The sequence below is a fragment of the Cygnus olor genome, chromosome Z, assembly GCF_009769625.2.
Source record: "Cygnus olor isolate bCygOlo1 chromosome Z, bCygOlo1.pri.v2, whole genome shotgun sequence".
NCBI lineage: Eukaryota > Metazoa > Chordata > Aves > Anseriformes > Anatidae > Cygnus > Cygnus olor.
In genome coordinates, this window is record NC_049198.1 from 18,188,838 (window position 1) to 18,205,531 (window position 16,694).

General features: G+C 39.1%; 2 protein-coding genes across 3 annotated transcripts in view; one reads left to right on the top strand and one right to left on the bottom strand.

Annotated features, from left to right (window-relative positions):
- The window catches only part of CDC20B (cell division cycle 20B), a 32,124-nt gene that overhangs the window by 10,886 nt on the left and 4,544 nt on the right, over nucleotides 1–16,694 (bottom strand). The window contains exons 3-6 of the mRNA XM_040542273.1: nucleotides 7,857–8,070; nucleotides 6,384–6,505; nucleotides 3,437–3,536; nucleotides 619–729 (exon numbers count right to left, since the gene is read on the bottom strand). Of these exons, the coding sequence (XP_040398207.1) occupies nucleotides 619–729; nucleotides 3,437–3,536; nucleotides 6,384–6,505; nucleotides 7,857–8,070 (547 nt within the window). The remainder of the gene's footprint in view (nucleotides 1–618; nucleotides 730–3,436; nucleotides 3,537–6,383; nucleotides 6,506–7,856; nucleotides 8,071–16,694) is intronic.
- On the top strand, nucleotides 11,327–15,019 carry GPX8 (glutathione peroxidase 8 (putative)). 2 transcript variants are annotated; one of them, XM_040542272.1, is made up of 4 exons: nucleotides 11,327–11,590; nucleotides 12,201–12,462; nucleotides 13,624–13,706; nucleotides 14,336–14,476. In XM_040542272.1, the coding sequence occupies exons 1-3, from the start codon at nucleotides 11,384–11,386 to the stop codon at nucleotides 13,662–13,664; spliced, it is 510 nt and encodes a 169-aa protein (XP_040398206.1). In that variant the 5' UTR covers nucleotides 11,327–11,383; the 3' UTR covers nucleotides 13,665–13,706; nucleotides 14,336–14,476. The 2 variants fall into 2 exon arrangements, with proteins under 2 accessions (XP_040398206.1, XP_040398205.1); XM_040542271.1 differs by lacking the exon at nucleotides 13,624–13,706 and having other exon boundaries at nucleotides 11,329–11,590; nucleotides 14,336–15,019.

The following is a 16,694-nucleotide window of genomic DNA, read 5'->3' on the forward strand; positions in this document are numbered from 1 at the left end:
AAAATAAATAAAAAAAAAACCATAGGGACACTTTTTAACAGTTTCACATACAGGGTTGTTAGAATGTCAAAAGTATTAAGACATATTTGGTGCTGTAGACCAGAAATCCATGCATGTTCAGGTGTAACTTGTGTATGTTTAATTTTTGCCTGTACATCACCAAACATGTAAGTGAGGATTTAGTTCAGAAGGTATCTGTCATCTAAACCATAAACAACATCAGTGATGTCTCCCTAAAACAAGAGATTTCAAAGTCTTCTCAATAAAGTTGCTGCTGCATTGACAGTCTGCTAGACATCCAAAGCTGGTATCTGAAATGTCCTTAGCTTAATTAATAAGCAGTATATTGGTTTGACTTTAAAGCTGTATTGATACCTATTGCTGAAGAAAGCTGCATGAGATTTAGGTGATACTGATTCTAGGGTTTGATCAGTCATCTCTACGTGCTGGGTCAGGCAGTTTTCAAAGGTGAATTGTTTTAAGAAAAATTACATTGTGCATAAGCCTTGGAGAGTTTCCATTTGATCTGAAAGGGACACACACTTGCCATCTTTCTTGAAGAATACATAAGTATTCCCAACCTCTGCAAAAGCCTTTGAATAGAAGAAAGTAACTTACAGTAATCATCACGCAAACCAGCAATATGAAGCCTCACTTCTGGCTCCAGTGGCATGGGTGGCTTCATGGTGGTAACAGCTCTAAACTCATTCTGTGTCCTTTCTTGGCATCCTGTATTTGAAGATTCACCATGCACAGTTCAGTAATGCAAGATACCACCAGTCTTTCTCATGCCTAAGCTTTTCACACTCACTATATTAGTCTGTCCATGGTCCACAGCAGTCCAGAAAGGTTTGATTTATCCTGTGTAGGCCAAAACACTGTACACAAAAGTAGGTGAAAGCCACCTTTTAACAACTCTTTCAAATCTCCATGGATGTAACCTGCTCGAGTGGAGAATAGGGTCCACTATATTTTATTTAAGTTGTCTCACAGCTCAGTGCAGAACATGGTTCATTTTGTCTTTGGTTAGCTTTGTCGGAAGTTGTTAGTACCATTTCATATGGACTCTCCCACCTTAAAACCCTCTCAGACAGCAACTAACCTTTTTGCTTTCTGATGTTAATATCACATTAAAAGGTCTCTCCCACCAACACCTAACCACAGGAAAAGGTTTTTAATGCACACCCACTTTGATCACAGCACTCTAAGCCTGTGACAATACAAAAGTGAGAAACAAAAGCAATAGCAGTAAAAAACAGGTATGAGCAAGCAGAAGAGTCAGCCATTGTGGTCATTGTCTACGGTATGCTGCAACAACTGCTAAGCATCGTAGAAAAAAGGCCAGATCATTAGCACCATGAATCACTTAATGCTACATCTTTATGAGTAAGAAATTATCTTTCTGTAATATGCAGAGCAAAGAGCTGGAGACTCATATTTCTGCACTTTCCTCTATATATTGACTTCATTTTTGAACTATTCTCCAGAGAGGTATATTTAGAAAAAATGCCAAAATCTTCAGGGGCAGAATACATTATCTACCTTGACAACTAACCTTTTCTGTTCAAAACAAAAGTCAACACTCACAAGTTTTTGCACTCTGTAACATAAACACATGCATTATCATCCCATACGGAAGTCGTATCAACGACAAATTGTGGAGAACATTTCACACAGTCCTTTCCTACTTTGTCCTCAGTCTTCTTCCCTAATCCAAAATGAATTTCTGCCAAACAACTGTTTCTCCTCTCAACTGTAGTACCTCCCCCCTAAATGAAGACTGTAGATTAGCAAGAAGTAGGCCACAGTGATTTTTTTCCAGATCTAAAAGTTTGTGGAATTAAAAAATCAAGCAGGGTTGCAGGAACAACTGAGTGTGAGACCTCGCTTGCCCTATGCAATATGTAACACTCCTTTCTAACACTAAAAATGGTCTGATATCACTGAAATGAGATTTGTCTGTACAGCAATATATATTTCTAATATCTAGATTTTTGGTTATTTTTTTAAATTTGCTGTTTCTGAACCCAAATAGGACAATTCAGGAAAACTATAGCACTTAATTATAACAGTTGGAGAATGACAACTTTTGACACACTTTGAAAATGATTTTCTTCTTTAGTATTGGTAGCTGGCATTAAGGATTGAGATAAAAAGGATAAAAGGATGAAATCATCTGTGTAACTCATTTTAGCTTTCTCTTCTCTCATAAGCAATTTATCTAGCCCAAAATCATATTGATATGATTTCAGCTCTATTCACATATGTCCATATATGGACATGTGAATGTGCATAACAGACTTTCTTATTAGTGGAAATTAAGCTTAATTACAACATTTTGTGTTATTTTGCCTGAGTACTAGAAGATTATCACTGGTTTTTGATAGGATTTGGGTCTCAAATGCCTATTTCACTTCTCAAAACGAGACTCAGGAAGAGGTAAGTAGTCAGCACTGTCGCATAAGACCACTTGATCAACAAGTAGGTATGTAGAATAAAACCCAATATTCCTGACACCTATATTCATTTGCCATTAAGAAAAAAATACTGTGACTAATCCCTATACTGTTGCTATTGACTGCTCTGAACCGAGTTTTATTTGCATGGAAAAGAGTAACAAAGGAATATATACCAGTCTATCACATGCCCCCATACTTCTTCCACATGAGCTGAACTTCAGACATATAGAGGTTGTTTCTCACAGTTTTTACATGAGTATGAATCAATCTCTGAATGGAAAGGGTCCAGCAGAGAAATAGCCAGATCACCAAAACAAATTACCTAAGACAGAACACAGTAAAATTTTGGTTTGGTATCTAATAAACTGTTGCATACCCAAAAAACCTCTGGGAATATCTGTATTATTTGACAGATTAGATTCTCACATCTCACCTGGCTTCCAGTCTCCTGATCATTCACACTCTCTGTATGCTCATTCAGTCCTAGGATATTTTTGGAGTGAACTAATCAACTCCCAATCAGATGAAACCAGAAGCAATGCTAGGGACGGTCTGTTCCAGCTACCTTTCCCTACAGGTAGGTGCAACAAGATTCCACCATCTCTGCATGTTTTAAACTCTCATGTACCCAGCAGTCCATCTGATACTTATCACATGCCCTGTATGCAGCACAGTCTTACAATATTTCACATATCTGAAACTCAAAAGTCAAAAGGAATTAATGTGTCTGATCGTGCCCAAAGGAGAGCCAGGTAAAATACTAGGTGTTAACTACAATGGAAGAGGTGGGTGCTATTCCTTCAAAGGCAGTGGGAACTGAAGGAGAAGTAGCCTGAAGCAGTGCAGATCTCAGCCACTTTGTATTATTCTGTAACACTTTTTGGAACAGATGTTTTTTTCATAGTAGATGCAGCCTGCTCTATCGTCCTGTTCCATGTGCATGGGGGTATTTGCTATAGTGGAACACAGGAACATACCTTTCCAGATGCAACTGCTATTTTCACAGACCTTCATGTCTACACTTTTGACCATGCTACATCCAACCTCCTGGATCACTGGAAGCTGAGTAGAACATTTCTGCCAATACATTGAAGTGAAAAGATGATTCAATGAAGAAATGTAACAAAAAGTATATTTAAATATAATGGCTAGCATAACAGCAATCAAAAGACTCAATATTCTTTACATGAAAGCTTTAGAACAACTTAACTCTTGGATGAGAAGTCAGTAAAAAATACACAATACCATTGTCCAAATCGTATGCTCTGGCAAGAGTTATCATCTTTCCTTCCATAAAACACCAATTCACTGCTAACAATCATACAAATTTTAATAAAGCTGTTTGAACAAGGCCATCTTAGCAGTGGAAAAGTTCTTAGGCCCTGTATGTGTACATATCACCTACTAAAACTTAGTGCCTTCTTGCCCTCTTTTAATTTGTATTGGGCTAATTTTACCAGCACACAATGCTAAATTTTCTACATGTAGGCAATATGTCTGATGCCTCAGACTTGCTGATCAGTTTTGTGATGCATACATTGCAGGGTCATTGATTCCAACAGGAAACCTACTAGAGTCCTCGCTCAGGCCAGGGTCCCACAGTCTGGACACCATGATCCCATTTCTTAAACCAGTATTACAATTTGAATCCACAGGTGCTAAAAATATAAACAGGGTGTCTCAGAGGAATAAGAACTTTTTATAATACTTTCCTCTCCTTGGGTGTCAGAGAAACAGATAATGCAGCAGAAAAAAATAAGAAAAGGGAGATCTGAACTATTATTGGAACTCTTCCCTTCTTCAAAAAAAATAGGTTAGGCCCTATTTAGGTTTAGGCAAAATCAGGTAAAGGGTCAGATCAGTCCCATGGAATATGAATCCCTACACCAATCTCTAATAATATGCATTTCTTCACAATGTTGTTTCACTTAATTGAACACTCTGATGTTAGTTGTCTGGTCTGTAATTCATTATTTACAGTCAGGTGGAAGTGCAGCTGATGCTTCTACCAGCCACTCAGTATGCTCTTTCTCCAACGTCTGTGAAATCTATCTTTCCAAACACATCCAGTGTTACTCTTCTTCAAAACCCTGTTGTAATCATGATAAGAAATGTCTTAAATAAATATAACCGGAAAAAAAGTTTAGATTTTTATATATCCCATCTGTTCTACAGCAAGCCTTCAGCTCTGAGAGACACTTTTTGCATGATTTACATAGACAACTTGGCAGAAAGCTAATCAGATTGCTTGGATCTGTGTCCCTCTAAAATAAGTACAGACATTTCTATGGAAAACCTATTGTGTGTACAGGAAAGTAATCTTTTGGCCCACAAGGAGACCACACACATTCACTGGAATGTGAAAAGATTTTATCCCACAATGTTATCTCAAAGACCCCCACATCACACTTACAGGAAGTTATTGTGGTCCTTGATGTAAAGCTCTGAATATCTTAGTTCTAACTCAACTTCTGATGTCAGTCACAGTATAATTCTAGGTACTGTAGAGATGAAAGACTGACACAGAAGAGCGAAAACAACAGCATGCACACTCATCTTTAAAAACGCATTGAAATTTAAGAACGGAAGTATGTTTTACAAATATTACTTCATAGAAAGTTTTTACCTTCTCACAAAAAGGCTTTATTAAATTTCTTTGTGAAGAAATATTACTTTGTGAAGGAAAGTGATTGCCCTGAAAAACGGGTTTCCCAGAATGATGTAAAAAGCATGGGTCCTTCTGCAACATTCAATGACCTTCGTGAGTGCAAGTATTAAAAGATAACAACAAATAAGCCTGTTAGCCCAGCTATTCTGATACTAATTCTTCTTCTCGGAAGTTGATCTTGACACCCTCACAAAAATTTCTCTATAATATTAATAAAAATGTATGCAGCTATGAAGCATCCTTACTTAACAGTTATAGTCAAAATGTAATCACTTGAAAACAGCTGTCATGGTCTTCAGTACTGATCTTACAACTGGTGCAATCAAGGAAAGGAGAGTACCAGTCAGGAAGAAGCATAGTGACTGACCATAAGTTTACAACTTAATATACAAATAGTTGCAATCAGATAGGACTAAAATCAGGAGGTAGCTTTGAGTGTAATGTTACGGTAATAACTTTTACTAACACAGATAAATGTCACTGTGATTCACATGACAAATCAATTTTCAAGAAGTTAGTTAGCAGAAATGGATGGGTGTCTGGTGTAGAGGTTTATTAAAGGTGACCAAAAAGCAGCAGATAAAGCCTACAGAGAAAAAAACAGTGTGTCAGTGTACACTAGCAAAAAGGAATGGATATAGTGCACAGCAATAAAAAGCAGCACCAAAATGGGAGAAGATCTGAAGTCTTCATATCACATGGTAGAGATTTCTTGTGTTCATTCATCTTTGGCCAAGAATCATTAAACATTACTACCTAGCCTTTGAGTTTCCATTGTCATGATAAAAAACATTATTCACAGAAAGCTATTTTTTGGCAATTTTTTATACCATCTCATACTGTCTACGTGACCAAAAGAACCGCAACATCCTGCACGATTGAAGAAATGATCTTCTTCATGCATAGTGGTTATTAAGCATGTGAAAAACTGAGTCATTCGTGGTCTTTATGCACATTTTTTATAATAGAGATTTTCCCTCTGAGGTCACAAATGCATCTTGAGGGCTTCATTAACTTGGTTTCAATTTTAGTTTGCAGGACGATAGGCTGACATCATTTGTTCATCAAACAAATGATGAAGCTATTGTTCCTGTCATCTTTTTAGCAGACGTTTCCTAAATGGACCTCTTCTTGTTAACGTTCTCCGTGTTAATAAGGCAGCATCTGCACAACAGGTTCCAGACCAAAGATAAGGTTAGAGAACACATCAAGAAAGCAAATATCCTACCTGTGCATTTTAATGTTGCATTACGTACCTGTTTCTTTCCCATTCTAGTTCTCCTATTATTTCTCCATCCTAAGCCTTCTGCAGTGTGACTGCAGGGTAGAGTCACAGCAGTTTTCCTCATGAAGAGTTTCTTAGGCATCTGAGGTGTCACTGAGGAAAAAATAATTTTAATGGAAACATTTTACTCAAAACCATACATAGGGATATTGTCTAGAACTTTTCAGAAAAGCATTTATTTTCTAGCAGCAATATCCTCAAAGCTGACTGGCACACTAAGTGGGACAATACAAATGCTGGCATTTGAGCTAGTCAGTCTGCTCTCCCTTTCCTTCAATGTCAAGGAAAAGAAACAGACGCTTCTACAGCACTATTCATCTTGTCCTAAAAGAGACATCTAAAAAAGATCAGATTGGTCACTCCCTTTATAAACAGTCTATATTTACTTCTATAACTGATATCCATTCACTGGCTACACCAGAACCTACTCCATACAAAATCAAAGTCTGATTTCCCACAGCCGTAAAGGCTTTCACCACTGCTGGTGGCGAGAGCATGCAGTACTTTCTGCTCTAGAAACCAAAGCAGGGAAAAATTTAGTTTAGAACATGAATTCAGCTTTAGAACGTGAATTTCCCAGAGCTGGGCATGCACTATGACCACACTGTTGAAGAGTTGTGGTACTCTGCTCAGCAGAAGATAGAATGGCACTTTGTCTCCAACAACCATGGCCTCATAGGAACACATCTGGAACAACAAAAAGCATCTTTTATTTGCTTTCTAAAGATTTCCATTATTAATTGTGAAATGTGCTTTGTTCAGTTTCCTTGCTCTTCCAGGAAACTCTTCCAGTACATGCAGCATGTAAACCCTTCTGCATTTTCCTTTACCACTGCTGGACGTGGGAGTGAGTTCAAGGGCTTATTTAGTCTTTCTTCAGCTCCCTCTGTTGTTGATGGAGAGAAACAGCCTCTTCCAGAGTCAGTTCTCCAGACCAAATCAAAGTCCTGAAAGTATGATCTGTGCTCTGAATGACAAACAAGCCTTACCCTAAGGTGTGCTGAGGATAAGTGTCTACTGGCAGACAGGACTTTTGTCAATACCTGTAGCCTTAGATATTGGAGGGGAAACTAACACAAGGCACACTTCTCCTTCAGTGGGTCATCACAGAGTGTACACAACACCACATCCAGGCATGCAGACTGGTCCAAGTTCTGCAGATGCAGCCAGGCCTGGGGTAGCCACGTGCAAGGCAAAGGAAAAGCAGAAGGAAGGAAAGGAAAGAAGTATGGGCCTGGCTTTCCTCTCTTTCCCTGTCAGCAGTGTAATTTTGCTGAAAGGATGCTGGCCCTGAGCTCACTCTGCCTGGGAAGTGCTACACAGACTGCTGCTGCTGCCCACCGCAGTAGCCACAGCCCTTGTCCACTGGGACATGGGGAAACACCATCACACAGAATTCCCTGCATGCTGCCATCCTATATGTGAAAATAATTCTTTGCCTGACCTGGAGTCTTCCCAGGTGTATTGGTGGGCTGGGAGCCCCCAAGGGCACTACGGTGGGCCCTGCAGGCCCCGCGCGGCTCCTCAGCGCGGCCTCCTGCGTGCAGCTGCTGCCATCTTGTGACAATAGGGCTGCTCGCCACAGGGCCCCTGGCTACCAGCTTCCTCGTAATGGAGCTCTTAAACCTCGAGTACGCGGTCCTCTCTGAGGCGGCGGCCTGCACAAGTGGAGGGAGCCAAAACACCAGAGTCAGTCATCGCTTAACATTGCTCTGTCCCTTCACGCTGTTTCAAATCTGCGTGGGCTCAGCCCAGCTCTGAGCAGCAGGCCATGGCAATGGACGTGCGGGTGGCTGCAGACATTACCTGGGTGAAGACATGCTTGGCCTGGCCTCTGCAAGGCAAGGGCAGCCTCCAGGGCCATGGCCCCACTTCACACACAGGCCAGGGCCGCCGCTGGGTTCATCCACACAGTTCCTGTGGATGCTGGACACGGGAGTCCATTACAACATTACAACAGTCCATTACGACAACCAGCATTACAACAAGCTGGGTGTTTGCCACCCATTACTGGCCTCAGGAGCACGCAGCAGAGCTTGAACTGACTGCGATCTGCATTCACTAAATTAAGATGTACTACAGTCTCTACGTTAGGACGAAAATGTCAGAGAGCTCAGATGAGCAACTTTTTACACCGTCACAGGTGTAATTAGTGTAAATTCAATTACTTGCTTGTGAACAGGTTCAGCTAATGACAAGGTAAAGAAGATTACTCTGGACACAGCAAGTGATGGGATTTACTTTTTCCACATCACACGGGAGAAGCAGCAACTCTCAACTGCAGTAGAGTAACACAGGAGTTGTTCAAAGCTAGGAGCAGTCACAACTTCCACGTAGTTGATCAGCACAGTATTTACCTTTCCACAAAGAAATACTCAAAGAAACTGAAGTAAGGAAGTTAAGAACTCAAAGGATCTAAGTATAAAAGATAAGTACGTGGTGAGGAAAAAAATATGGAGAAAGAAAGAAAAAAAGGGAAAAGGAAAAGGAAACGGAAACGGAAAAGGAAAAGGAAAGGGGAAGGGAGAAAAGTCCTAGTTAGGTAAGTAACCTTGAATCATTTGACAGTGATATCAGGCAGAGACAATAGATAGAAACCTAAATAAGGGCTGACAAAATGTCAGGTAAAACTTGAGAAGCCTGAAGAGCAATGAATACAAGGACATAAAAAGTGGCATAACTGGTCCCTGTTGCTGTAATAATCGGAAATGAAGATGCAATTCTTGTCACAGTCACAGAGAAAGCCTGCAGCACAGAAGAAAAAAACCAAATTTGTATCACTCATGCACTAGGATACAGCACTGACCTTTGAGAGACCCGAGACATTTTCAGACGTTTAGTTTAGCATCTTTGGGCTGGTCTCTCATGAGGTAAGAGCATTCAGCAAACCTATCTTAGCTGTTTGGAACCCAGCTGGTTTTCTGATCTTTTCCCAAAGAAGGACTTAGCACATTTCTGATTTCTGAATCTTCTCACCACCAGCATGCCATGCTCATGGTGTTATATTTAATGTTACACTTAATTTATTTAGCCATACTAAATTAAGATCAAATGACAGATTTACATTTCTTACTTTTAAATCCGTACATAAATGGCAATTCTTAAACAAGAGTGTCAGAGAAATTGAATAACACTGAATACAAGACTGCTTTTCAGACAGTTTTAAGGCAATATTTTAGGGCAACAAGTGAAAGTATCAACAACAGTAAGGAAGCACTGCAAGTATAATAGGCTTCAGAATCATTGTTGGATACTTCTGTAAATATTTATAGTATATTAAGCATTACATTTTGTTATTTTTTCATTATTTCTGACAAAGTTCTGTGCAAATTACAAGCTATCAAGATGTAACTTAAACGCTAGCATCCTGTATGGATTTTCTGAAATCAAACACACTCAAACTTGCTTTTGAAGTCAGCATTAGTCATCTGTGTTTGCTTTCTGACTACAGCTTTGTTCCTTTCATCACACAAGTCTGCACCTTTTCTGTCCCCTCTACTGAAACTCTTAGAGCTCACTGCCGGGCAGACATCAAGCCTCACATAACCCCTAGGTCAGAAGAAACATCTATATAAATACTGAAATTTCATAGTATATCACAAGCATCTCTCTGTATAGAGAACCGTATGAAACACTTTATAAAGTCTTGTTAAAATAAATGAACGTGGAGCTCAGCTATTTAGAGAACGTGGTAGAAACTGCTGAATATACCATTATCATATTGTATAAATCAAAGGTAGTTGAGGTGATATCAAAGCCCACAAAAAGCAACAGACACTCAAATTCCAGGTTTCACCTTTGGAAAGTCTTGTTCTATTCTCATTCCTAAAAAGGTACCCTCTGATCGAAGGGAAAAAAAAAAAAAAAAAAAAAAGGAGTGAAAAGAAAAACAAGAGGCTAGTTCGGACTGGGAGCAAAAGAATGTTAGACAAGCAACAAGGGCTAAAAGATGGAGATAACTTAGAAAAGCCCAAGCACAAAAATATGAAGAGAAAAAAAAATGAAAGCTGACAGAAAGGCAATAGCAAATGGACAGAACGAAAGAAAGAAAATCTAAACAAGACATGAAGAAAAATAGAGAAAATTTTGTTTTTTCAATGAGTTGTCACCACTACATGTCAATGTACCTTCAGAGACCAAGAGCAAGAAGCAAACACCTTTAAAACAGAAAACAATTAAAGGCAGACAGAGAAGTCACCAGACTTGCATGGCTTTGAAGTAGAGGCTGTCTTTCACAGTTGCCTCAGCAAAACATCACGAGAGCTGCATGGCCACGGTCTGAGACTCAGCTAACTCACTGTGCTCTTGTGCAGACCTTGCATCTTCTTATCACCCCACAGCTAGCAGCCAGGTAGGCAGTAGCAGTAAAAAGGCAACCTATTTTCCATCATGTTTTGTGTCTCCCCAATTAAACATATATATATATATACACATATATATATATACATATATATGTATATATTTGTGATTTTCTTCCCTTTTGCTAACCTATAAAGTTTTCTCTGCTCATGTGCTGCAAAACAGTTTTACAAAACTGCCTGTGTCACACAGCATCTCATGCAAACAGGCTTCTGCAATACTGCTCGCCTTGCTAAGGTCAGGGGCACCTGATGGGCCCAGGAGATGTGCTAGAGCTGCATTACAGACACATAAATGAGGCCCCAGGCAGTTCTCAGGACAGTGTGCAGGCAAACACTGCAGTTACTCCACACAGGTCAGCCAAACAGAGCAATCTGCATCGTTAGATGAAGCAACACACTTTTCATTCAATTCTTTTTTCCTAGCAGGAGGCATTTTCCTACTTTACCAAGTGCTCTGGAGCCCAGCAGAGGCACTGTGAAGTGAAACATCTGCTTCTGCAACAGGGACAAAACAGCAGCGTGTCCTTTTTAGTCTGAGTTGCAAGTTTCATGTTTCAGCTCCTCCTTCGCATTCCGGGCCTGCCCCGGCTTCTCTCCCAAGTGTTCGAAAATGGAGCCTCTCACAACTACTTACCCTCTGAAATATTCAGTGCCCAAAGCCAGGGTCTTTGTTGTTTTTCTGTCGATGGTTTTGTGTACTGCAGTTCTCTGCATACTGCAACTCAGATTTTTTAAACCTAAAACCAAAGATTTTTATTCTTTCGAAGTCAAGGATTCACGAGGAAGGATCGTTTCATTGGAGAAGTACAGAGGGAAAGTAAGTTACAGCTTCATTTTATCTTTTGCTTGAATCTTTACTGAAAATCTGACATCCATTGGTAAGAAAACAAAAAGGTTGGTTGTGGGAATTTATGGCAGAGATTTGTGCTAACTTCCTGTTATGTAAACAGTAAGCTACAGATTTTTTTTTTCTAGGCCTGCTTCCAGAATTAACAATTAGAGCTAATAAATGAAGAAAGAATTATTATAAATCAATATGATAAAATAATGGAATTCATGCATTTTAATCTTAGTTAAGAATGATAACATAGTGTGTTGAATTTTAGACGCTGATCTGAGAAATATCATTTTAATGCCTGTTCTAAATATCTGTTGTTGTTTTGTTTTGTTTTTACATGCTTATATTTAAACAAAGCTGTAAGTTTAAGTTTATCCATTTACAGGATGTTTAAAGAAGGATGTCTCAAAGTAAATACCTCCAGCAGCTATCACTCTTACCAGTTTAATGAAATTATGATCAGAGAGATTAAGTCTAGCTCTCAGGTAGCAGCTAGTGTGGCAGTGGGATATGCCACATTAAGACTTAATTGAAATCTCTGTGCCATCTCAGGTTTCTTCCTCAATGTTCTGACTTTATTTCTTCAAAGGCAACTTTGGTTGTAAACGTGGCGAGTTACTGCCAGAACACAGACAAAAACTACATCGCCCTGCAAGAACTACACAGGGAGTTTGGTCCCTCCCACTTCACTGTGCTGGCCTTTCCCTGCAACCAGTTTGGAGAATCAGAGCCTAGCTCAAGCCAGGAAATAGAGGCTTTTGCCAAAGGAAACTATGGAGTAACTTTCCCTGTTTTCCACAAAATCAAGATCCTGGGATCAGAAGCAGAGCCCGCGTTTAAATTTCTAATAGGTAACTATTTTCTTTGGTATATTGAGCTGCCTGTAACCACAGTATTCGCCCTTCATTCCAGTAGGATCTTGTTTGACAGGCCTGGTCTGAGCACACATCATAGTCTATGGAGGGAAACAGGCACTCTTTGCACACGATTTATCTCATTTGAATGTGGATATTGAGGAATAAAAAGGTCAGAAGACCCTAAAAGCATCTGTTTCTCCCCACTGAAGATAAAAACAGCTTACTATGACCAGCCCAGCTAGAAACATCCAATCTGATGGATGTATAAACTAGAGTGCAAAGACTCCCCCTACAAAATCTTGCTTCAGATTATATGACTTGTGTTGGAAAACAACTTTTCTTACAGAGAAAAGTGTAACTATGGGTATCTTAATATTACTGGAAGATATAACATAAATGCATGCAGATGAGAAGATTCCTTTTTTAGCAGAGTCATATGTGGGATATGCATGTCCTTATGTGGGATACATTGCAAACCAAGAACATACAGTAGGATATATAACCACTAATTTGCATTAATTTGTCTTGTGACCTTAGGGCCCAACCTGTAAAATGGGCTTGCGCAAATATTATGAAGCCGTGTTACAGTAAACATTTACCGAGCCTCATACTCTCACAAGCAAAATGAAACTCTACTTAGCTGACCAAGAAGCTCACAAACCTAAAGCTGACTTAAAAAGCCTCCCTGAATCTTTCTGAGCTTTGGCCAGGTCTTTGATCCATACTAAACACTGATATTATGAAGGAAAGGATACTTAGGACATAACCATTCTCTATAACATCTTTTTAACTAGAAAATGGGGTAGGAGAAGGCCCAAACTTTTATTCCATTTTCCTGCCCCAGACAGGATCACAAGTACCTAACCAATATTATAGGTGCTTCTCCAAACTGTTACAGTAGTCCTCTGAGAAACTCCAAAACCTCCCAGCCTGTTCCAGTTCTTCACAACACCTTGTCAGAAAGGGGTTGTGATAAACATTGATGTTGTCAACATCTAAATGAAATGTCTCACACCACTTAATATTGCTTCTTGCCATATTCTCTGTGATACCTTTTATGTTCTTGAAAATTATTATCATGGCCCTCCTCATTTAGGAGTCTTTTAAGTGGTCGTCATTATTACTGCCACTGTGTTTCTTCCTGCCTCCTCTTAGGCATGTCACTGAAGACGTCAGGTAAAGCCTCATCGCTCTGAGTTGCCCTGATGTCCGATGGAATTTCTGAATGCACTCTGGAGGTGCCTCTCAGTTCATTATAGAAAAGACTAGGGCAAGAAGGTATCAGAGTTGGGTGGGATGAATCCAGGCCTCGGACACAGATTCTAACTCAAGTGCAATCAGTGTCAGACATTAATAGCTATACAGAAACAGGACTGTTATATTCAGATATTCAGTTCTTACTTGACATACTGTTTGCACACAGGGAAAAGGGTTCTCCAGTACTTAAATACTTTGACATAAGGTCTTTCTTTTCCTGAGTTCCTTTGCTTCATATGCAATTACTGTGCATCTTCAATTAAAGCAGCAACTGTTTCTTTCATTTGGTTGTCTAGACAATCAGAGGGTTGAACATCTTCATGCTACATCCCCTTCTGACTCTGACTGCTAGCTAGCATTTTTCCAGCACTGTCAGGTAGTCTAGTGCAAAAAGAATTCACTGGCAGTATAACATGATGCCAGAACCTTCACACAACTACTTGTTGCTTTCATAGCAGCAGGGCATTTTGCCAGTAAGACTGTGTCCAAACTTCTAGGAAAGAACAAAGTAGGATTGCTTCGAAGTAAATAGCTGAAGAATCACTGCAGGATAATGAAACAATTAGAAGAGTGAGGGAGTCACTAAAACGATCCAATACCATTCTTACAGATTCTTCAAAGAAAGAGCCTCGGTGGAATTTCTGGAAGTACTTGGTTAGTCCTGAGGGTAAAGTTATGAAATTCTGGAGACCCGAAGAGCCTATAGAAAGTATCAAGCCAGAAGTAGCATCATTAATCAGGCAAATCATTATGAAAAAAAGAGAAGACCTTTGAAAAAGCCATTCACTCCATGAATCCATTCAACAGCATGGTTGTACAGCCTTACTACATTCCTGAGAAATGCTGCTAGAAGTTAAACCATCAGGTGATTTTTTTTTTCTCTTTAATGTTAGTATTTTCAGCTACACTATGTCAATTAATGTCGGGTTGGCTCCTGCAACAGCCTTGAGAGTGAGCCACTGAGGTCAATGAGAATGGCAAGACACTCGGTACCTTGCAGGCATGGATGTTCAATTTGCATAACATTTTTGAATGTTTCTTTGCATTTGCTAATAGCAATTTTCACCAGCAGAAAGATAGCTAAAAGGAAGAGGATTGGTGATAAATTACTCCGTATTTGCAAAGAAGACATTTTGTTTCCCATCTACCAGTGACGAATTGGTTTTGAGACAAATGCAACTGACCATACTCGCTTTGCAATATTGACAGAGGAAAATTACTGAACTGTGGAGCTTTCAACTAAGTTGTAAAAACCTGTACATAGAAAGTAATATTATTAAAAGAAAAAGAAAACGAAAAAAATGCAAAACTGTTTCCTTGCCTGCTTTATGTGGTTTGATTCATTGTACTTTTCATCTTTACAGCAACACCTTTAACCTCTTTAGCCTGCTCTGTACATTTGCAGTGCAATACAATGCCTTGACCGTGCGCACATGTCCTGCTGGATTTCCTGTCTTCTGACCTGGATGAAGGCAGGGCTTGTGTGCAGCTTGGCAGCATGGCAGCTTACAGCAGGAGTCAAAGGGCAACAAAAACCAACAGCATGGCTCTCTAACAAACATCGTCAAGCACAGCTTTCTGAGGCTATCCAATACAATGCTCCTGAGCCACCTAATAAACAAAGTCTTCAAGTAGAGACATTTGAAGGAGACAAAGGTTCATGCCTCAAGCCTTGCTCTTCTCACCTTGCAGTTTTCCCTCTCCAGCATGTAACTGCAATGCCATTTCCAGTTCTATTCTGTTGTTCTAGTTCAAACTGCCAAATATTCTGATTGATCTGTCTGATGAAGGGAGAAAATAAATTGGAATAAAGAACCCTATGCCAGCTGTTTGAAAGGAGAGTTGAGAGGACAGGAACAAAAGAAATCAGTATCTCCTATATGAAAGTGAACAGGCAAAATTAGTGCTGCTCTGTAAGACTAGCAATGACTGAAAATAATTGAATTTAAAAAAAAAAAAAAAAACTTTTGCCTGAGAAAACAGTTATTGAATTTCTTGCTGCTTGGTCAGAATCTGGTATATCTATCTCTGTAGAAATGTGAGTATATGTACCATTCTAATGTAGGTACTGTTCAGTCCTGAATCTGAACAGAGTTTAATATTTTCAAGGCTTACTGTTTAATTAGTGTTCCTCCAAAAACTCGCTATGTTTGTATTAATTGTTCTTCAAGAGACATGCCAACTATTCCAATGTAATATTTAAGGCGGATCACTGGTAAACTAAACACTTCCTTCTTAAAACAAAGTTATTCAAAGGTAAAAATGAAGCATCTTTAACTGTTTGCACAGACTTAGAAAGGAGAATAAATAAAAAGAAAATTAGAGCACTGTTATACAAGCACACATTTATCTATGCTCAAAAGTCAGCACAATAATAGATGTATGCATATTTGTATAAATATCCACTTATAGTTTAAATTGGATATTGCATATAAAATATATATATACTAAACTAAAATCACTATGAACAGATTAAAACCTATTTATTGGACTTTTCAATAATCCCAACAACTTCAGCTAAAACTGCCTTTAAGGTTAACAGAATTCAGTCCATGAATGTTAAGGTTTCTTCAGTTCCATTTAAGCATAACCTATTGCATCCTTGATCCTAATGCTTTCTTTATTTCTATCCCTCACTCTTTAGGTCTCTTCTTTTTCTCCAACAAATACCATTAACCTGTCAGCTCCTATTTCCAAAAATTTACCCAGGAGTGCAAATATTCTAAATTTACTTCAGTCACTGGACATGTCCCTGTTAATTCAAGCATTATCAGAAAATATTTGTTTGCTGAGCCCATACATCAATGTTCCAGTAAATATGAGCAATACTAAAGGAGCTGTGAAGTCATAAGATGACTTCCAAAACAAAATTTATGTCAGACCAGAACCCCTTTTTCTCATGCTCCTGTCTCTGACAAAAGATGATGATGATGTTACTTGTACTCCCTATGGAGAGCAGTCTACAGACC